Consider the following 20,949-nt stretch of genomic DNA (forward strand, 5'->3'; position numbering starts at 1 on the left):
GCTGGACATTGGGGCTTGGAGCAGCCTGGGACAGTGGAAGGTGTCCCTGCCCATGGCAAGGGGGTGGCACTGGATGGGCTTTGAGGTCCCTTCCAGAATTGAATGAGGATTCTCTAAAATCCTTGAAGAGCAAATAGTCCTTATGGGGTCCTCGTGCACCAAACCTGACTCAGCTCTGTGTGACAGCCTTGCAGCTGGGGGTGCTGTGTGGGCAGATTTCCCTTTACACTCCTCAGGAGCACTGCCCTGCCTTGCTGACTCTCAAATCCTGACCAAACACTGCTGCAGCAGGATGGGAGAGCAAAACCCAGCTGGCTTCTGCTGATCTGTTGTTCAGAGAATTCCCCTCCCACTGGAGAGTCACCTCCATATCAGCAGCAGCCTCCCCTGCAAGAACTACTGCAGTAGAGCACTGAACACTCATTCTCTCTATTGAGACTTCCCATGCAGTCACGTCAGAGCAGAATCCTTGGATCCCCACCGTGCCATACAGGACAAACCCCTCCACTGCTGTGGTGCTGTCCAGCTCTGCAACCATTAGGGCTCTTCTTTCTTGCCTCAAGCCCACAGCCATCTCACTTCTATCGTGTGGTAAGATGTGGTAATCACCAAAATATCACTGTAAGGACTTTGAGTAGAAAAATGGTCAAGTTACACCCTGTGTAGCCAAATGCCCCCTTCTTTAGTGCCTGCTCTAGTGCTCTGCCATCTCACACACCGGAGTGTGGTTCATACACTGCAGCCGAGAGTTCGGTTTTTGCAGCATTTAAATGGGTGTTGTTGGCAGGATTGCTAGGGATAAATTCCTACAGAACTAAAAGAAATGTGCACCATCCCAGACTGGAGTTGAATAGGCCCAGGAATTTTGGGAAGAGGAGGACAAGGGTAGCAGAGCAAATAGAACAATGTAAAAATCAGCTGAAAATAAAAGGAGGAAATGATACAGGAGTTATTTGTGCAGTTTTGGGTGTTTGTTTATTTTGGGTGCAAAAGGAAATCAAAAGCTCTCAAATGCCCAAGAGATTGGAAATGTGGAATATACTCCATAGCAGAGTGTCAGACCTCTGGATCCTTAAAACAGTTCATACTGTTCATGGTGGAAGAGCAACAGCTTGAGCTGGTGCCTCTGAGGGACCCTGAACAAAGAACCCCTGGGCTTTTATACCCTCACAGCTGAAGGGTGATAATCTGGGGTCTTACAGCTGTGTCTGAGTGCCCGGTCACTGGCTGGCACCACAGGTCCTCAGGCTCTCTGCTGAGCCATCCCTGTCCTGCAGTCAAATTCAGTCTGTCAAATGGGGCTTTTCTCTCCGATCCATCACCAGGCCCAGAGCAGCACATTGTCCTGAGGATGTAAAAATGCTTCTTCATCCTGGAACACTCCTGTTGTGTGACACCCCTGAAAGCAGACTGGGAATCTGTACAGATGTTGACTCGTTTCCCTCTTCCCAGACGTGCTGCACACATCAAAGCTCCTGGGTGTTTGTGCTCGCTGGGACACAGCGCGGCCCGGCACCACGGGCCTGATGCGAGTTACAAACAAAGTGTCTTGAAGGAATCACCGCACACTAAAATACACGATTTAGCCTGGGATTTTAAGGTGTTTCTCAGTTAATCTTTTAAAAGGGCTAAACAGCTCTCCTAGGAATTGTTTCTCTCTCTGGCAAGTTCAGTGACGCCCCCAAGTCCTCCTCAGCGTTCACAAGGCAGGGGTAGGAGCCGGGTGTTCACTCGCAGCCGCGCTCCGTGGGGAGGGCGCGGCGCAGACCGAACCCCTCCCGGCCGGGACGGCCACAGACCCGGCAGAGCGCGGCGGGCAGCGCCAGGACCCGGCCCGGAGCTGCTCCCGGCTCCTCCTGCAGCGGTTCGGTGCCCCCCGGGCTCTCGGCGGTGCCCGGTCCCGCCACGCTGGCTCCGGGGCTGTGCTCCGGGCCCCGCTCCCGGCGCTGAGGGAGGCAGAGCGGGGCCCGTGGGGGTCGGGGTGCCGCCTGCCCGGCGCCCAGCACCGGCCGTGCCGCGCCGTGCAGCGGGAGCCCGGCCGGCACCGCGGCCTCGGCCCCTCACACCAAGGATCCCTGCGCACCCCCTGGGTGCCCCTGGGGGCCGCGGCAGCCCCGAGCCGCACGGGCCCCTGCGTGCCTCACAAGAGACTCCAGCGCCATTGCGTGCAGCAGGAGGGACCCGAAGCACCGGCGTGCTTATGCGAGTCCATGGCCCTCTTCACATCTGCGAGGAGACCCCAAAAGCCCCTCATGTACCTCACGAGAGACCCTAGCGCCCTGCACGCATTGGGAGAGATCCCAAACCCCCTGCATGCCTCACAAGTGGCTCCAAACTACCCACATGACTTGTGGGGGTCATCAGGCCCTGCACACCTGAGATGAGATCTGAAAACCTCCTCATGTGCCTCAGGAGAGATTCCCGCCCCCTGCATGCTTGAGGAAGAACCCCAAGCCCCCTGCATACCTTAGTGGCAAATCCAAGCCCTTCATACATGCCTCAGAGGGACCTCTGCCCCCTGCATGCCTTCCAGGGATCTCCAGTCCCCTGCACACTTAATGGAGATCCCAAACCCCCTGCACGCCTCACACAGGACTCCAAATCCCTTGCATTACATACGGGGGACCCCAGTGCCCTCCACAGTTCAGAGGGAACCTAAAATATCCCCGTGTATCTCACAAGGGACCCCAGCTCCCCGTGCACCTTACAGGGGACTCCAAAACCCCCACTTGCCTTTTGGGGAACCCCAGCCTAGCTACACTGAGTGTTTTGACCTGGAAATCAAGTGTGGTTGCAGCCGGGTTCTTGTGCCTCCTGGCGCTGCTCATCAGCCCCATCCAGCCCATGGCTGCGGCCCTTCCCCGCCAAGGCCCTCGCCCAGAGGAGCAGACCCCATGCAGCACCCTGGATTGGTAACGGCCCATCAGTTAGGTCCCATCAAGTCTGTGTTAATTAGGGAGGACCTTTGTTTTGCTTGCTGACATTGCTTGTCAGGCTGTGTCCCTGGAGATGCTCCCAATGGCTCCCCTCTTTTCCTGGGCATGCCACTGGAGGAGGTCCAGGCCCCGATGATCCCGCTGAAAGAAACGTGCCCACAGCCCAGGGACCCTCAGCGTGGGCTCCCCCAGCCCCTCAGGGCCTCGCCACTGGTCACAGCAGCGCCGTGCCTGGCTCCTGCCTGCCCGCACCGTGGGCATCCACGGCTGCTCCCGGACATGGAGCTCAGCCAGTGCTGGTGCTGTGAGGGCTTTGCTGGTGGTACCACCTGGACACTGCTGTGCCAGCTCCATCTCTTTATTGGAACATAAGAGCTGATTTTAGAAGCTCTCAGTCAAGGTTCAGTTGAACACTTCCAAATCCTTTCCTGAGAGTTTCACCTTCAGCTCTGGATGAAGGGCTGGGCCTGTGGCCTCAAAGCAGTGCAGGGCTTGAAGGTGCAAATGAAAACTGGTCAGACGCAGAGCTGCTGCTGTAGCTCTTCTGGCTGTAGAAGTCTGGGGACCAGCCACCAGCTTTCAGCTTTTCTTCAAGGATGTACCTGTGGAGAGAGGAGGTGTCTGAGGCCCCCAGCTGCACCTGGCACACAGGGACCCTCCTCCCAGCAGGGCCCAGAGCTGGCAAGGCTCCCCGGCACGGCTGCAGCTGCTGGCACACCTTGGCCCAGGTGGACAGCTGCCCCTCGAGGCCCCAGCCAGCCGGGGATGGCTCTGGGCAGGGTCCCTGGCCAGGAGCGGGCCCCAGAGCACGTCTGCCTTTCAAGGGCAATCTCGGCCCCGCTCTTTCTCCTCCCCGCCTTGCTTTGCCCCTGCCCGGTGCTCCTGGGGCTGCTCTTGGCCAGGCAGCCTCTGTGGGAGCCAGCACTGGCTGCAGCCCGAGCGGGCTCCCCAGGACAAGGCCCAGCAATTAAGAGGCCAATTAAAGCACTGGACAGCAGCAGAACCCTCAGCAGAGTTGTTTGGACAACCACGGACTCGCCACAGCTCCACAGCAGCCTCACTGGGAATGTTTCCTGCCTATAAGCAGCCTTTAAAGGAAGCTGTTTGAGGGGGAGAGCAACAAAATACTCACCGTTTTCTCTTCCAGCAATACCAAACTCCAACACAGCACAACATCAAGACAAGCGCTGCACCACCAATGATGGCCATGAACTCCAGCAAACAACGTGTTCCCTGACAGAACCCATCTCCTTTCCCCTTCTGGTCACTGGGAACTCGTGTTGTGGTTCCTGCTGCCTCTGTGGGAGCAATGGGGAGCGTGAGCCCGTGCTGGGCACCACTGCTGAGCTGGCAGCACGTTGCATACAGCCAGGACGTTCTCTGTTTCCCCAGAGCTGGGGCCTGCAGGCCCCTTGCCGCCCCTGGGCCCAGGCTGTGCCACCAACAAAGCCCAGAGGGCCGGGAGGAGAGCCCGGGGGCAGCGCAGCTGCTCGGGCAGGGGCTCCTGCGAGGGACACGGGCCAAAGCCATCCCTGCAGCAGCAGCTGCCACCGCGACCCTCCCTGCCCCGCGACAGCTCCCGCAGCGCAGGGGGACAGAGCCAGGCCCTGGCAGGACACACAGCAGCCCTGCCCAGTGTGGCAGCCAGGGCTGGCTCTGGCCCTGGGCTGGCGGCAGGGCTCCCGCTCGGGGCTGCCCCTGTGCCTGGGGCCTCTGGGCACTCAGGGCCAGCTCCGGGAGGCGGCTGCAGCGGGAGGGACCTTGGTGCACGAGTCCCGTTTGCCAGGGGCTGCGGAACGAGCTCCAGAGGCCTCGAAGCCGAGGCGCCTCCAGCTTTGGCTGCAGCCGGGCCCTGCAAGGGCGGGCCCTGGGGGAAGAGTGGCTGCCACACAGCCCCGCCGAGGGCTGAGCCCCGCACAGCAATTACCTCCTGGGGCTGTGCCCGTGGCTGGCAGCTCCTCCTTTCCTGCAGTAGGGGCTGCCAATGAGCCCCTGCTTTCTCTGGGAAGTGCCGTTGCCTCCGTGGCCATTTGGTCCATCCCTAGAGAAAGGAAAAGGGACAGCTGAGTCAGATGCAATTGTTCCCCATTTCACGGGTGGCATTGTCAGGAGGCCATGCTTGTAAAAAATTTGGGATAACTTTCAGAAAACGTCTCGGCTTTTGCAGCCGGGCGAGGGCCCTCTCTCCTCCAAACAGCCACCTCTCCTGAGAAGGAGCAGGGAGGGGATCCCGCAGGGCGAGGGCACACACGGGCACAGCTGTGTCCTGGCACCTGCAGCGATGCCCCGCTGGCCACCTTTGGGCTCTGAGCTGGCAGCTCTCCCCGGGGAAAGGCATTGACCTACCCTCATCTTCTCCCTGAGGCTCAGTCGTGGACATGGGCTGGGAAGCTGCTTTCCCAGCCTGGCCTGGCATGGCCTCCCTTCCTGCAGCAGAGGCTGCCAATGAGCCACTGCTTCCTCTGGGAAACGCCGCCTTCAGCACAGCCTCTGCTTCCATCTCTGGAGAAAGGAAGAGGGACAGCTGGGTCAGGTGGAACCGTTCCCCATTTGGGTGGTGGCTTCTTCAGGAGGTAATTCTTGTCAAAGTCGTGGATAAGCTTCCAGGTATTGGATGGGCTTTGGGGTCTCCCTTTAGGGCCCTCCCTCCTCCAAAGAGCCTCCACTCCTGATCTACCTAGAGACCAGGAAATTGCAGGGGATCTCAGGGTGTGCATGGCCCGTGGTGCAGTTTGGGCACCCTGTCAGCGGATGCCAAATGCCTTCCTGCAGAGGCTGGGGAGGAGCTGCAGCCAGGCCAGGCTGGGAAACAGCCCTGCAGGGCGTGAAAGCAGCAGCGGGGCCGCGAGGCTGCGATGGATCCCTTCCCCTGTGCCGGGCACGGCGTGTGCAGATGTGCAGCGACAGCCCCGGCTGCTGAGGCTCAGGAGAAGGCTGAGGGAAGTGCACCCACCACGCTGTCTCTCCAGATTACTCAGCATCTGGTCCAGAAGTTCAGAAGGCTTCAGATCTTTATATTCTCCTCTAGCTTGGGTCTTTCCTTTTGGAGGACCTTAACAGAAAGTAGTTCCATTTCAGATGAGTGGATCCCACAAAACCAGTGCTCAGCCTGTGGGGTCAGCAGGGACTCATTACTCACCCCTGCGATGGGAGCTGGGCTTGCGTGCAGGAACCAGCAAAGGAGCTGGAGAAGTCCTCCCTGCAGACACACCTGTAACTCAACAGCCAGAGAAGTTTCTGTCATCTCTGCTGATCTGCATGGGCAGCACTGAGCTGCAGGAGCAGGGAGGGGATCCCGCAGGGCGAGGGCACACACGGGCACAGCTGTGTCCTGGCACCTGCAGCGATGCCCCGCTGGCCACCTTTGGGCTCTGAGCTGGCAGCTCTCCCCGGGGAAAGGCATTGACCTACCCTCATCTTCTCCCTGAGGCTCAGTCGTGGACATGGGCTGGGAAGCTGCTTCACCAAGAGGTTCAGCTGCAAAGAAAGTCAGGACAGAACAGTTTCCCTGGCACTGTTCGACATCCTCCGGCTGCCTGGGGCCGGCAGAGGAGCCGCGCCGGGCACAGCGCCCCGGGGCACAGCCCTGGGCCCGGCCCCTTCCCTCTCTGCTCTTCTCCGTGGCTGCACAGAGCACACGCAAGGAGCAACTGGCATTGCACACGGGAAGGAGACTGACAGCTAAATGCTCCTTCCTCCCCCGACAGCGACCCTGTGGGATCACTCAGGGCTCGAGAAGGGAGCAGGGCAAGGTCTCCAGAACCCTTCAGCCTTGAGGTGACGTTAAGGAGAGTGGCACATGAGTGAGCTCTTGCCACAGTGACACTGATCATTGTGTCAGGAAAAAGGGACATTGAGAACTTGCCTCCAGCATGTGCCGAGGTCTTCAAACCGTCATCCATCTGGACTAGCAGGGAATCCAAGTTGCGTTGCGAATCTAGAAGGGAGCAGAGATCAGAACCATTCCATGGCGTGCTGGGATCCCCTTCTGCCTTAGGGAACGGGGCACGGCAAGGGGGTTGGGAAAGGCCGTGGGAGCCAGATGCCAATGGACATGGCCAAAGCTGCAGAGGGGCCTGGGGAGCTCTGGGCTGGCTCCTGGTCCCTCTCCTCCCTCTTGGCAGGCCCTGGGCAACATCCCAGGAGGGGCGGCTGGAGCAGCCCAGGGCCCCTCAGGGCTCTCCCACTGCCACGGTGGAAACCCTCCCTACAGCCCTGGGAAATCTGCAGCAGGCAGGGCCCCAACTGCCCCTCCCTCCCTCTGCTGGGACAGCTCCCACAGCCCAGGGGGACAGAGCCAGGCCCTGGCAGGACACACAGCAGCCCTGCTCTGCCCCTCTGCCCTTTCCCCACCATGGGCACCCCTTGCAGCCACTCCCAGGTTTCGGGATGTGTCTCCCACGGAGGGAGCCCAGCAGGACTGCTCAGTACCCGCGTGCCCTGAGCCTGCTCGGGAGAATTCCTCTGTGCTGTGCCGCTCTTGCCCGGGCTGTGCCCCAATGCCCAGCAGCAGAGATGGCAGCTCAAGCCTCAGCAGGGCTCAGGCCCAGAGGCTCAGCAATTACCTCCTGTGACTGTGCCTGGCATGGCCTCCCTTCCTGCAGCAGAGGCTGCCAATGAGCCACTGCTTCCTCCGGGAAACGCCTCCTTCAGCACAGCCTCTGCTTCCATCTCTGGAGAAAGGAAGAGGGACAGCTGGGTCAGGTGGAACCGTTCCCCATTTGGGTGGTGGCCTCTTCAGGAGGTAATTCTTGTCAAAGTCGTGGATAAGCTTCCAGGTATTGGATGGGCTTTGGGGTCTCCCTTTAGGGCCCTCCCTCCTCCAAAGAGCCTCCACTCCTGATCTACCCAGAGACCGGGAAATTGCAGGGGATCTCAGGGTGTGCATGGCCCGTGGTGCAGTTTGGGCACCCTGTCAGCGGATGCCAAATGCCTTCCTGCAGAGGCTGGGGAGGAGCTGCAGCCAGGCCAGGCTGGGAAACAGCCCTGCAGGGCGTGAAAGCAGCAGCGGGGCCGCGAGGCTGCGATGGATCCCTTCCCCTGTGCCGGGCACGGCGTGTGCAGATGTGCAGCGACAGCCCCGGCTGCTGAGGCTCAGGAGAAGGCTGAGGGAAGTGCACCCACCACGCCGTCTCTCCAGATCACTCAGCATCTGGTCCAGAAGTTCAGAAGGCTTCAGATCTTTATATTCTCCTCTAGCTTGGGTCTTTCCTTTTGGAGGACCTTAACAGAAAGTAGTTCCATTTCAGATGAGTGGATCCCACAAAACCAGTGCTCAGCCTGTGGGGTCAGCAGGGACTCATTACTCACCCCTGCGATGGGAGCTGGGCTTGCGTGCAGGAACCAGCAAAGGAGCTGGAGAAGTCCTCCCTGCAGACACACCTGTAACTCAACAGCCAGAGAAGCTTCTGTCATCTCTGCTGATCTGCATGGGCAGCACTGAGCTGCAGGAGCGGGGAGGGGATCCCGCAGGGCGAGGGCACACACGGGCACAGCTGTGTCCTGGCACCTGCAGCGATGCCCCGCTGGCCACCTTTGGGCTCTGAGCTGGCAGCTCTCCCCGGGGAAAGGCATTGACCTACCCTCATCTTCTCCCTGAGGCTCAGTCGTGGACATGGGCTGGGAAGCTGCTTCACCAAGAGGTTCAGCTACAAAGAAAGTCAGGACAGAACAGTTTCCCTGGCACTGTTCGACATCCTCCGGCTGCCTGGGGCCGGCAGAGGAGCCGCGCCGGGCACAGCGCCCCGGGGCACAGCCCTGGGCCCGGCCCCTTCCCTCTCTGCTCTTCTCCGTGGCTGCACAGAGCACACGCAAGGAGCAACTGGCATTGCACACGGGAAGGAGACTGACAGCTAAATGCTCCTTCCTCCCCCGACAGCGACCCTGTGGGATCACTCAGGGCTCGAGAAGGGAGCAGGGCAAGGTCTCCAGAACCCTTCAGCCTTGAGGTGACGTTAAGGAGAGTGGCACATGAGTGAGCTCTTGCCACAGTGACACTGATCATTGTGTCAGGAAAAAGGGACATTGAGAACTTGCCTCCAGCATTCTCCAAGATCTTCACACCATCATTCGCCAGCACTTCCAAATAATCCAAGTCGCGTTGTGAATCTAGAAGGGAGCAGAGATCAGAACCATTCCATGGTGTGCTGGGATCCCCTTCTGCCTTAGGGAACCGGGCACTGCAAGGGGGTTGGGAAAGGCCGTGGGAGCCAGATGCCAATGGCCATGGCCAAAGCTGCAGAGGGGCCTGGGGAGCTCTGGGCTGGCTCCTGGTCCCTCTCCTCCCTCTTGGCAGGCCCTGGGCAACATCCCAGGAGGGGCGGCTGGAGCAGCCCAGGGCCCCTCAGGGCTCTCCCACTGCCACGGTGGAAACCCTCCCTACAGCCCTGGGAAATCTGCAGCAGGCAGGGCCCCAACTGTCCCTCCCTCCCTCTGCTGGGACAGCTCCCACAGCCCGGGGGGACAGAGCCAGGCCCTGGCAGGACACACAGCAGCCCTGCTCTGCCCCTCTGCCCTTTCCCCACCATGGGCACCCCTTGCAGCCGCTCCCAGGTTTCGGGATGTGTCTCCCACGGAGGGAGCCCAGCAGGACTGCTCAGTACCCGCGTGCCCTGAGCCTGCTCGGGAGAATTCCTCTGTGCTGTGCCGCTCTTGCCCGGGCTGTGCCCCAATGCCCAGCAGCAGAGATGGCAGCTCAAGCCTCAGCAGGGCTCAGGCCCAGAGGCTCAGCAATTACCTCCTGTGACTGTGCCTGGCATGGCCTCCCTTCCTGCAGCAGAGGCTGCCAATGAGCCACTGCTTCCTCCGGGAAACGCCGCCTTCAGCACAGCCTCTGCTTCCATCTCTGGAGAAAGGAAGAGGGACAGCTGGGTCAGGTGGAACCGTTCCCCATTTGGGTGGTGGCTTCTTCAGGAGGTAATTCTTGTCAAAGTCGTGGATAAGCTTCCAGGTATTGGATGGGCTTTGGGGTCTCCCTTTAGGGCCCTCCCTCCTCCAAAGAGCCTCCACTCCTGATCTACCCAGAGACTGGGAAATTGCAGGGGATCTCAGGGTGTGCATGGCCCGTGGTGCAGTTTGGGCACCCTGTCAGCGGATGCCAAATGCCTTCCTGCAGAGGCTGGGGAGGAGCTGCAGCCAGGCCAGGCTGGGAAACAGCCCTGCAGGGCGTGAAAGCAGCAGCGGGGCCGCGAGGCTGCGATGGATCCCTTCCCCTGTGCCGGGCACGGCGTGTGCAGATGTGCAGCGACAGCCCCGGCTGCTGAGGCTCAGGAGAAGGCTGAGGGAAGTGCACCCACCACGCCGTCTCTCCAGATCACTCAGCATCTGGTCCAGAAGTTCAGAAGGCTTCAGATCTTTATATTCTCCTCTAGCTTGGGTCTTTCCTTTTGGAGGACCTTATCAGAAAGTAGTTCCATTTCAGATGAGTGGATCCCACAAAACCAGTGCTCAGCCTGTGGGGTCAGCAGGGACTCACTACTCACCCCTGCGATGGGAGCCAGGCTTGCGTGCAGGAACCAGCAAAGGAGCTGGAGAAGTCCTCCCTGCAGACACACCTGTAACTCAACAGCCAGAGAAGCTTCTGTCATCTCTGCTGATCTGCATGGGCAGCACTGAGCTGCAGGAGCGGGGAGGGGATCCCGCAGGGCGAGGGCACACACGGGCACAGCTGTGTCCTGGCACCTGCAGCGATGCCCCGCTGGCCACCTTTGGGCTCTGAGCTGGCAGCTCTCCCCAGGGAAAGGCATTGACCTACCCTCATCTTCTCCCTGAGGCTCAGTCGTGGACATGGGCTGGGAAGCTGCTTCACCAAGAGGTTCAGCTACAAAGAAAGTCAGGACAGAACAGTTTCCCTGGCACTGTTCGACATCCTCCGGCTGCCTGGGGCCGGCAGAGGAGCCGCGCCGGGCACAGCGCCCCGGGGCACAGCCCTGGGCCCGGCCCCTTCCCTCTCTGCTCTTCTCCGTGGCTGCACAGAGCACACGCAAGGAGCAACTGGCATTGCACACGGGAAGGAGACTGACAGCTAAATGCTCCTTCCTCCCCCGACAGCGACCCTGTGGGATCACTCAGGGCTCGAGAAGGGAGCAGGGCAAGGTCTCCAGAACCCTTCAGCCTTGAGGTGACGTTAAGGAGAGTGGCACATGAGTGAGCTCTTGCCACAGTGACACTGATCATTGTGTCAGGAAAAAGGGACATTGAGAACTTGCCTCCAGCATGTGCCGAGGTCTTCAAACCATCATCCAGCAGGGATTCCAGATAATCCATGTCCTGATCCCAGTCTAGAAGGGAGCAGAGATCAGAACCATTCCATGGTGTGCTGGGATCCCCTTCTGCCTTAGGGAACCGGGCACTGCAAGGGGGTTGGGAAAGGCTGTGGGAGCCAGATGCCAATGGCCATGGCCAAAGCTGCAGAGGAGCCTGGGGAGCTCTGGGCTGGCTCCTGGTCCCTCTCCTCCCTCTTGGCAGGCCCTGGGCAACATCCCAGGAGGGGCGGCTGCAGCAGCCCAGGGCCCCTCAGGGCTCTCCCACTGCCACGGTGGAAACCCTCCCTACAGCCCTGGGAAATCTGCTGCAGGCAGGGCCCCAACTGCCCCTCCCTCCCTCTGCTGGGACAGCTCCCATAGCCCAGGGGGACAGAGCCAGGCCCTGTCAGACAGGGCCGGCCCTAGGTGGAGAGCTGCTGCCAAACCGTCCCCCCCGAGGGCTGAGCCCACACAGCAATTACCTCCTCTGCCTGTGGCCTTGCCTGGCATCGCCTCCCATCCTTCAGGAAATGCCGCCTTCCACAGAGCCTCCATGTTTGCCACTGGACAAAGGAAGAGGGACAGCTGGGTCAGATGGAGCTGTTCCCCATCAGGGAGGTGGCTTCTTCAGGAAGCAGTACTTGTCAAAGACATGGATCAGGATCAGGAAAATGCCCAGGTCCTTGGGGCTGGGCTTTGGGGTCTCCCTCCTCCGAGAAGCCGTCCCTCAAGATGTCCTGGGAGACCAGGAAATTGCAGGGGATCTCAGGGTGTGCATGGCCCGTGGTGCAGTTTGGGCACCCTGTCAGCGGATGCCAAATGCCTTCCTGCAGAGGCTGGGGAGGAGCTGCAGCCAGGCCAGGCTGGGAAACAGCCCTGCAGGGCGTGAAAGCAGCAGCGGGGCCGCGAGGCTGCGATGGATCCCTTCCCCTGTGCCGGGCACGGCGTGTGCAGATGTGCAGCGACAGCCCCGGCTGCTGAGGCTCAGGAGAAGGCTGAGGGAAGTGCACCCACCATGTCCTCCCTTCAGTTCCTTCACAATTTGGTTCAGGACGTCATTTGACTCAAGTGATTTCTTGTCTCCTCTAGCTTGGGTCTTTCCTTTTGGAGGACCTTATCAGAAAGTAGTTCCATTTCAGATGAGTGGATCCCACAAAACCAGTGCTCAGCCTGTGGGGTCAGCAGGGACTCACTACTCACCCCTGCGATGGGAGCTGGGCTTGCGTGCAGGAACCAGCAAAGGAGCTGGAGAAGTCCTCCCTGCAGACACACCTGTAACTCAACAGCCAGAGAAGTTTCTGTCATCTCTGCTGATCTGCATGGGCAGCACTGAGCTGCAGGGAGGGGATCCCGCAGGGCGAGGGCACACACGGGCACAGCTGTGTCCTGGCACCTGCAGCGATGCCCCACTGGCCACCTTTGGGCTCTGAGCTGGCAGCTCTCCCCGGGGAAAGGCATTGACCCACCCTCATCTTCTCTCTGATGATCAGAGCGGGGCTACTGGAGCAGCCCAGGGCCCCTCAGGGCTCTCCTACTGCCACGGTGGAAACCCTCCCTACAGCCCTGGGAAATCTGCTGCAGGCAGGGCCCCAACTGCCCCTCCCTCCCTCTGCTGGGACAGCTCCCACAGCCCGGGGGGACAGAGCCAGGCACTGGCAGGACACACAGCAGCCCTGCTCTGCCCCTCTGCCCTTTCCCCACCATGGGCACCCCTTGCAGCCTCTCCCAGGTTCTGGGACATGTCTCCCATGGAGGGAGCCCAGCAGGACTGCTCAGTACCCGCGTGCCCTGAGCCTGCTCGGGAGAATTCCTCTGTGCTGTGCCGCTCTTGCCCGGGCTGTGCCCCAATGCCCAGCAGAGAGATGGCAGCTCAAGCCTCAGCAGGGCTCAGGCCCAGAGGCTCAGCAATTACCTCCTGTGACTGTGCCTGGCATGGCCTCCCTTCCTGCAGCAGAGGCTGCCAATGAGCCACTGCTTCCTCCGGGAAACGCCGCCTTCAGCACAGCCTCTGCTTCCATCTCTGGAGAAAGGAAGAGGGACAGCTGGGTCAGGTGGAACCGTTCCCCATTTGGGTGGTGGCTTCTTCAGGAGGTAATTCTTGTCAAAGTCGTGGATAAGCTTCCAGGTATTGGATGGGCTTTGGGGTCTCCCTTTAGGGCCCTCCCTCCTCCAAAGAGCCTCCACTCCGGATCAACCCAGAGACCGGGAAATTGCAGGGGATCTCAGGGTGTGCATGGCCCGTGGTGCAGTTTGGGCACCCTGTCAGCGGATGCCAAATGCCTTCCTGCAGAGGCTGGGGAGGAGCTGCAGCCAGGCCAGGCTGGGAAACAGCCCTGCAGGGCGTGAAAGCAGCAGCGGGGCCGCGAGGCTGCGATGGATCCCTTCCCCTGTGCCGGGCACGGCGTGTGCAGATGTGCAGCGACAGCCCCGGCTGCTGAGGCTCAGGAGAAGGCTGAGGGAAGTGCACCCACCACGCCGTCTCTCCAGATCACTCAGCATCTGGTCCAGAAGTTCAGAAGGCTTCAGATCTTTATATTCTCCTCTAGCTTGGGTCTTTCCTTTTGGAGGACCTTATCAGAAAGCAGTTCCATTTCAGATGGATGGATCCCACAAAACCAGTGCTCAGCCTGTGGGGTCAGCAGGGACTCACTACTCACCCCTGCGATGGGAGCCAGGCTTGCGTGCAGGAACCACCAAAGGAGCTGGAGAAGTCCTCCCTGCAGACACACCTGTAACTCAACAGCCAGAGAAGTTTCTGTCATCTCTGCTGATCTGCATGGGCAGCACTGAGCTGCAGGGAGGGGATCCCGCAGGGCGAGGGCACACACGGGCACAGCTGTGTCCTGGCACCTGCAGCGATGCCCCGCTGGCCACCTTTGGGCTCTGAGCTGGCAGCTCTCCCCGGGGAAAGGCATTGACCCACCCTCATCTTCTCTCTGATGATCAGAGCGGGGCTACTGGAGCAGCCCAGGGCCCCTCAGGGCTCTCCCACTGCCACGGTGGAAACCCTCCCTACAGCCCTGGGAAATCTGCAGCAGGCAGGGCCCCAACTGCCCCTCCCTCCCTCTGCTGGGACAGCTCCCACAGCACAGGGGGACAGAGCCAGGCACTGGCAGGACACACAGCAGCCCTGCTCTGCCCCTCTGCCCTTTCCCCACCATGGGCACCCTTGCAGCCTCTCCCAGGTTCTGGGACATGTCTCCCATGGAGGGAGCCCAGCAGGACTGCTCAGTACCCGCGTGCCCTGAGCCTGCTCGGGAGAATTCCTCTGTGCTGTGCCGCTCTTGCCCGGGCTGTGCCCCAAAGCCCAGCAGCAGAGATGGCAGCTCAAGCCTCAGCAGGGCTCAGGCCCAGAGGCTCAGCAATTACCTCCTGTGACTGTGCCTGGCATGGCCTCCCTTCCTGCAGCAGAGGCTGCCAATGAGCCACTGCTTCCTCCGGGAAACGCCGCCTTCAGCACAGCCTCTGCTTCCATCTCTGGAGAAAGGAAGAGGGACAGCTGGGTCAGGTGGAACCGTTCCCCATTTGGGTGGTGGCTTCTTCAGGAGGTAATTCTTGTCAAAGTCGTGGATAAGCTTCCAGGTATTGGATGGGCTTTGGGGTCTCCCTTTAGGGCCCTCCCTCCTCCAAAGAGCCTCCACTCCTGATCTACCCAGAGACCAGGAAATTGCAGGGGATCTCAGGGTGTGCATGGCCCGTGGTACAGTTTGGGCACCCTGTCAGCTGATGCCAAATGCCTTCCTGCAGAGGCTGGGGAGGAGCTGCAGCCAGGCCAGGCTGGGAAACAGCCCTGCAGGGCGTGAAAGCAGCAGCGGGGCCGCGAGGCTGCGATGGATCCCTTCCCCTGTGCCGGGCACGGCGTGTGCAGATGTGCAGCGACAGCCCCGGCTGCTGAGGCTCAGGAGAAGGCTGAGGGAAGTGCACCCACCACGCCGTCTCTCCAGATCACTCAGCAACTGGTCCAGAAGTTCAGAAGGCTTCAGATCTTTATATTCTCCTCTAGCTTGGGTCTTTCCTTTTGGAGGACCTTAACAGAAAGTAGTTCCATTTCAGATGAGTGGATCCCACAAAACCAGTGCTCAGCCTGTGGGGTCAGCAGGGACTCACTACTCACCCCTGCGATGGGAGCCAGGCTTGCGTGCAGGAACCAGCAAAGGAGCTGGAGAAGTCCTCCCTGCAGACACACCTGTAACTCAACAGCCAGAGAAGCTTCTGTCATCTCTGCTGATCTGCATGGGCAGCACTGAGCTGCAGGAGCGGGGAGGGGATCCCGCAGGGCGAGGGCACACACGGGCACAGCTGTGTCCTGGCACCTGCAGCGATGCCCCGCTGGCCACCTTTGGGCTCTGAGCTGGCAGCTCTCCCCGGGGAAAGGCATTGACCTACCCTCATCTTCTCCCTGAGGCTCAGTCGTGGACATGGGCTGGGAAGCTGCTTCACCAAGAGGTTCAGCTGCAAAGAAAGTCAGGACAGAACAGTTTCCCTGGCACTGTTCGACATCCTCCGGCTGCCTGGGGCCGGCAGAGGAGCCGCGCCGGGCACAGCGCCCCGGGGCACAGCCCTGGGCCCGGCCCCTTCCCTCTCTGCTCTTCTCCGTGGCTGCACAGAGCACACGCAAGGAGCAACTGGCATTGCACACGGGAAGGAGACTGACAGCTAAATGCTCCTTCCTGCCCCGACAGCGACCCTGTGGGATCACTCAGGGCTCGAGAAGGGAGCAGGGCAAGGTCTCCAGAACCCTTCAGCCTTGAGGTGACGTTAAGGAGAGTGGCACATGAGTGAGCTCTTGCCACAGTGACACTGATCATTGTGTCAGGAAAAAGGGACATTGAGAACTTGCCTCCAGCATGTGCCGAGGTCTTCAAACCGTCATCCAGGAGGGATTCCAGATAATCCATGTCCTGATCCCAGTCTAGAAGGGAGCAGAGATCAGAACCATTCCATAGTGTGCTGGGATCCCCTTCTGCCTTAGGGAACGGGGCACGGCAAGGGGGTTGGGAAAGGCCGTGGGAGCCAGATGCCAATGGACATGGCCAAAGCTGCAGAGGGGCCTGGGGAGCTCTGGGCTGGCTCCTGGTCCCTCTCCTCCCTCTTGGCAGGCCCTGGGCAACATCCCAGGAGGGGCGGCTGGAGCAGCCCAGGGCCCCTCAGGGCTCTCTCACTCCCACAGCCCTCCCTACAGCCCTGGGGAAAACCCTCCCCCACGCTTCCCGGGGAGAAGGGAGCGCTGTCCCGGGAAAGGGGAGCCCGGCCGCCGGCTCACCTGCTCCGCGCGCTGGCATCGGAGCAGCCTGGGCAGCCCTGGCAGGCAGGGCCACTGCCAGCAGGAGCAGGAGCACGAGGCGCAGAGCAAGGGCCATGCTGCCTCGCCCTCAGCCAGTCCCGCCGCTCTCGCTGCCACCACAGTCCTGACGCTGCTGTCCCAAGGTCAGCACCGCCGCCGCCGCCGCCGCCGCTGCCGCAACAGCCGTGGTCACCGCCGGACTGCTCGGTCGCTGGGGTGCTGTGCAAGCGCAGGGCTCTGGGACCTCTGTGACCTCAGAGCCTGCTCTGACCTCAGAGCCTGCTCTGACCTCTGAGACTGCTGTGACCTCAGAGCCTGCTGTGACCTCAGGGATGGGCAGGAGCGTGTGGGAATGGATCTCAAGAGCTGCCCTCCCAGTGAGGAGGGTATGTCCTGCCAGGCATCTCCATCCAATCTAGTTTTTTTCACAAGAGCTGAGTTATATGACATTGGACAAGTGAGACATTTCATGGTTCTACCTGCAATGTCAATGTGAAGTCCATAATTCAACTCACATTTGTGATTCCCACTATTGCCACTCTGACACCAAGTGTGTGCTCTGTGCTCAGTGCTGGGTTTTGGTGCATAATTGGCATGACAGCCAGGTCTTGTCATCCCCAAAGGCAATGTCTGATCTGTGTGTGTGCACAGGCAGCCTTATCCAGCTGTTCATGATTATACTTGTCCAGTTACCTGGTTTTATTCCAATCATTAATCTATTAACTCTGATTTCCTAGCTGCTGTGCAACACATATTGTATTTAAAAATAAATGAGGAATGACTTTCGTGGTTTCTATATCCCTGGCTAAAAGCAGCAACCAAATTGTACTGTCTTGATAACTACTCAAGCCTTACAGCAAAGTGTTTTTCTACATTACACTGAGTTATCAGAGAAATAAAGTGCTCCTGCATCACTCAAACTGTTCCACTTATTTTTTCCTTTGTAGATCATTTATTTGAGGTATGGAAGAACTTGTTGGTCTGCTATGAAATAGTCCAATTGAAAGTATACTGGAGAGATTTAAATATGAGCTTGAAAAAATCTGTACTCAGGAGAAAAGACAGTCATCCCAAATCTTTTAAGAAACTGGAGAAAACATAAACTTGCTATGAATTTTTATCTATCCCTTTTGATTTTAGTAATCTGCATACTTTCTATCCTGTAAGTGCTAACTCCCTACTAAGTCCAAAATGTATTTATTGGAAATCCTAACTGTTGATCAATACCTCACTAAGTCCTTACCTATCAAAGGTATTACAATTAAAAAAAAAACAAACCAAAAACAAAACAGTATTAAGATACAGGAGTTTATTCCAAGATACAACCAAACGGAGATATATCTGCCCTTTTCCGAGCAGGACTCCCGGCAGATACCCTGCAATAACTACTCCTTCTAGGCGATTCTGCGAGCCAGAGCTCGAACAGTGCCCGAGCAGAGCAGGGCCGTGGGCCGGACCTGCAGCGCTCCGTTCCGGGTCCTCACGCCCCATCTCGTGAGCTGCCGGGGAAGTGCAGCCGCCTCCGGGCGCTCCTCGGTGTCCCCGGGCGCTCCTCCGCACAGCTCCTCGCCCTGCAGCACCTGCATTCCTCAGACAAGCGGGCAAATTACACCCCGCGTGGAAGATTAACGCACGATACAGCACACAGAGGAATTCACTTGATAAAGTTTTACCTTCACAAGATTAAAAACTGCATTTTAGCTGTCAAGGTGCCATGATTTAGTTTGTTCAACATGCAAAACATCTGCCTTATGAAATCAGCAGCTGGGTCATTGTTTAATCTGTTTGTTGATCTCATGACCACCACCAAGGCACATGTTCCCTTCCCGAATCTGGGATAAAAATTACTAATTTTGCAGTGAGATAGGACACCAGATGCACAAAACCTCCATCATTCCAACTCTATAAACTTTAAAAAAATTGTTAAGAACTGACAATTTCCATAGTTTCAAAAATTTCTCAAAAGAAGAAAAAATTCTGGCAAGAATACACTATGCATTCACAGTTTTATTTATTTACTTCAATATTTTATACTGAATATAATGATATACAGTTATATATATAAATATTATATTGAGTATACTACTGGATATTTTTACTTATTAGAATCAAGATCTATCCCAAAAATCTTGTGAAAATTAAGAGACATGGAAAACAAATGCTATGTTTGAAGTTCGATTTTAAACACAGCATTTCTCTCCCTGAGCTTGTATTAGTCCTGGTGTGATATTGCAGACATGCTAATGAGCTGAAGGACTGCTTCTCCTTGTCTGAAAGGCTCTCATGCTCCCTACAGACCCTGTTCACCCCCAAATGTTAAAAAATCAGGAATATAACCAGAAAAGGTTATTTTGACCCCAGGGAGGTGGGGCCGGTCTCTTGTGCCGTGCCTGCAGTGAGAGGATCACACCAAGCGGCCTTGGGCTGAGGCAGGGAAGATGCAGAGTAGGCACCAGGAACATTTTCCCTGTTCGGGTGGCCAGCCTTTGGAGAGGGCTGCCCAGGGCCGTGGGGGAGTCCCCATCCTCGGAAGCGTGCGAAAGGTGTCTGGATCTGCCGCTGAGCGGTTTAGGGCTCACAGTATCAGTGCTGGGTGACATTAAAGGGCTCTTCCATCCTTGATGATTCTACGGTTCTGCGCGGTGGGCCACGGGGAAGCCGAGGCCCCTAAGCCCGGTAATGGTGCTAAGGCCGCGGGGCTCACACCGGGCACGGCAGAGCTGGGCTGGGCTGGGCAGGACAGGGCCGGGCCGGGCCGGGCCGGGCCGCGGGGTCACACCCGGCAGAGCAGAGCCGGGTAAGGCAGGGCAGAACCGGGCCGGGCCGCGGGGGGGTCACACCCGGCAGAGCCGGGCCGGGCCGGGCCGCGGGGGGGTCACACCCGGCAGAGCCGGGCCGGGCCGGGCCGCGGGGGGGTCACACCCGGCAGAGCCGGGCCAGGCCGGGCCGCGGGGGGGTCACACCCGGCAGAGCCGGGCCGGGCCGAGCCGGGCCGCGGGGGTCACACCCGGCAGAGCCGGGCCGGGCCAGGCCAGGCCGCGGGGGGGTCACACCCGGCAGAGCCGGGCCAGGCCGCGGGGGTCACACCCGGCAGAGCCGGGCCGGCCGTCCGGAGGTGGAGGCGGGGAAGGGCGGGCGCGGCCCGGAGCAGGCGCGGCGCGGCGGCCGCCGGGGGCGCCATTACGGGAGCGCCATGGAACGCGCCCGAAATAAATGGCGGAGGGGGCGGAGCCCTGTTCATAGCTGACCAATGAGAAGCGCTATTCCCGCGCGGGGGCGGGACCTCGCGGCCCCACACCCAATGGGCGCAGGAGGCGGCGGGTGATGGACGGGCGGGCGGCGGCTGCGGCGGGCGGGGCGCGGCGCCCTTCCCGTGGTGCCGCGGGAGCGGCGGCCGCAGCGGCCGCGACTCCATCCGGGTCCCGCAAGTACCGGGACGGCGGGGCCGGGCGGCGGCCGCGGGGCCGGGGGGACGCGGGAGCGGCCGCGGGAGCGGGTTGCGGCGGGGGGAGGGCGGGGGTGGAGGGACTGAGCCGGAGGGCCCGTACGGCGGCCGCGGGGCCTCGGCCCGGCCTCTCCGCCGCCTCTGCCGCGGGCCCGGTTCATTGTCCTTATTCCCCTCATCGACGCCTTTTCCCCCCGTTCTCCCCCGCTCTCCTCCAGGCTCACTGGAAGCTCCGGAAGTGCCGCCCCCGGGAGCCGCCAGCGCCAGGTACGTCACTGCCGGGGCCGGGGGGACCTTGGCCGGGGGAGCCCCCCCCGGTACCGGGGCTGGGGGGCTCAGCCGTGCCCGGGCACCGGGAGCGCGGCGGCGGGGGCTGAACGCGAGCCGAGGGGGCGAAAGGTGAAGAAAATCCCTTGGGAAGTAGGTGGAAGTGCTTTGGCGGCCCAGCCCCTGTCAGGGGGGCACGGGGGCTGCTCAGGGGTGTCGTTTGCGGTGAGCGGCATTGCTTGGCACGGGCGCTGTGCCCTCCCCGGGCCCGTCGCCCCCAGGCAGCTCCCGCCCCGTTCCTCACGAGCAGCTGGTCCTGGAAATGGGTCGGAAGCTGTGGGACCGGTGACAGTGCGGTCCTGCAGGCAGCGTGCGGCGGCAGTGTCACGGGCACATCGCAGCCGGGGCAGGTCACGGCGTGCTCGGGGCTGGCCGCGCACCTGAGCAGCGGCTCCTCCGTGGAACACATGTGCCCTGATATAATACGCACATGCAGTTTCTGTCCGAAGCTCTGGCTGGCCTCTGGGCGCTGCAGAAGTGGCTCTTGCCCTTGGCATGGGCAGCTCAGTCCCCGGACCGCGTCAGGGCTCAGCACATGTGGGTTCCCGTGTAGGGCTGGTGGCACAGAGCGAGGTCTGGCCCTGGCACACCGCAGCTGCTGCTGGTGACTTTGTTCTGGCGCAGCTCAGTCAGTTTTAGATGAAGGTGTTACCCCGTCAAATTGTCTTTTTATGATTTTACGTTACAACCTTCCATGAGGGTGTCAGAACACTG

At 59.9% G+C, this 20,949-nt stretch overlaps 1 protein-coding gene across 1 annotated transcript; it reads right to left on the reverse strand.

The window, feature by feature from the left end:
- Nucleotides 1-8,873: 8,873 nt before the first annotated feature.
- On the reverse strand, nucleotides 8,874-16,558 carry LOC138117741 (uncharacterized). The gene is made up of 16 exons (XM_069028299.1): nucleotides 16,443-16,558; nucleotides 16,020-16,091; nucleotides 15,566-15,631; nucleotides 15,294-15,365; nucleotides 15,108-15,206; nucleotides 14,549-14,656; nucleotides 13,837-13,896; nucleotides 13,651-13,749; nucleotides 13,092-13,199; nucleotides 11,144-11,215; nucleotides 10,690-10,755; nucleotides 10,418-10,489; nucleotides 10,232-10,330; nucleotides 9,673-9,780; nucleotides 8,973-9,044; nucleotides 8,874-8,878 (listed from the first exon to the last, which is right to left on the reverse strand). The coding sequence occupies exons 1-16, from the start codon at nucleotides 16,537-16,539 to the stop codon at nucleotides 8,874-8,876; spliced, it is 1,275 nt and encodes a 424-aa protein (XP_068884400.1). The 5' UTR covers nucleotides 16,540-16,558.
- Between the last annotated feature and the right edge of the window lie 4,391 nt (nucleotides 16,559-20,949).

The sequence above is a fragment of the Aphelocoma coerulescens genome, chromosome 12, assembly GCF_041296385.1.
Source record: "Aphelocoma coerulescens isolate FSJ_1873_10779 chromosome 12, UR_Acoe_1.0, whole genome shotgun sequence".
NCBI lineage: Eukaryota > Metazoa > Chordata > Aves > Passeriformes > Corvidae > Aphelocoma > Aphelocoma coerulescens.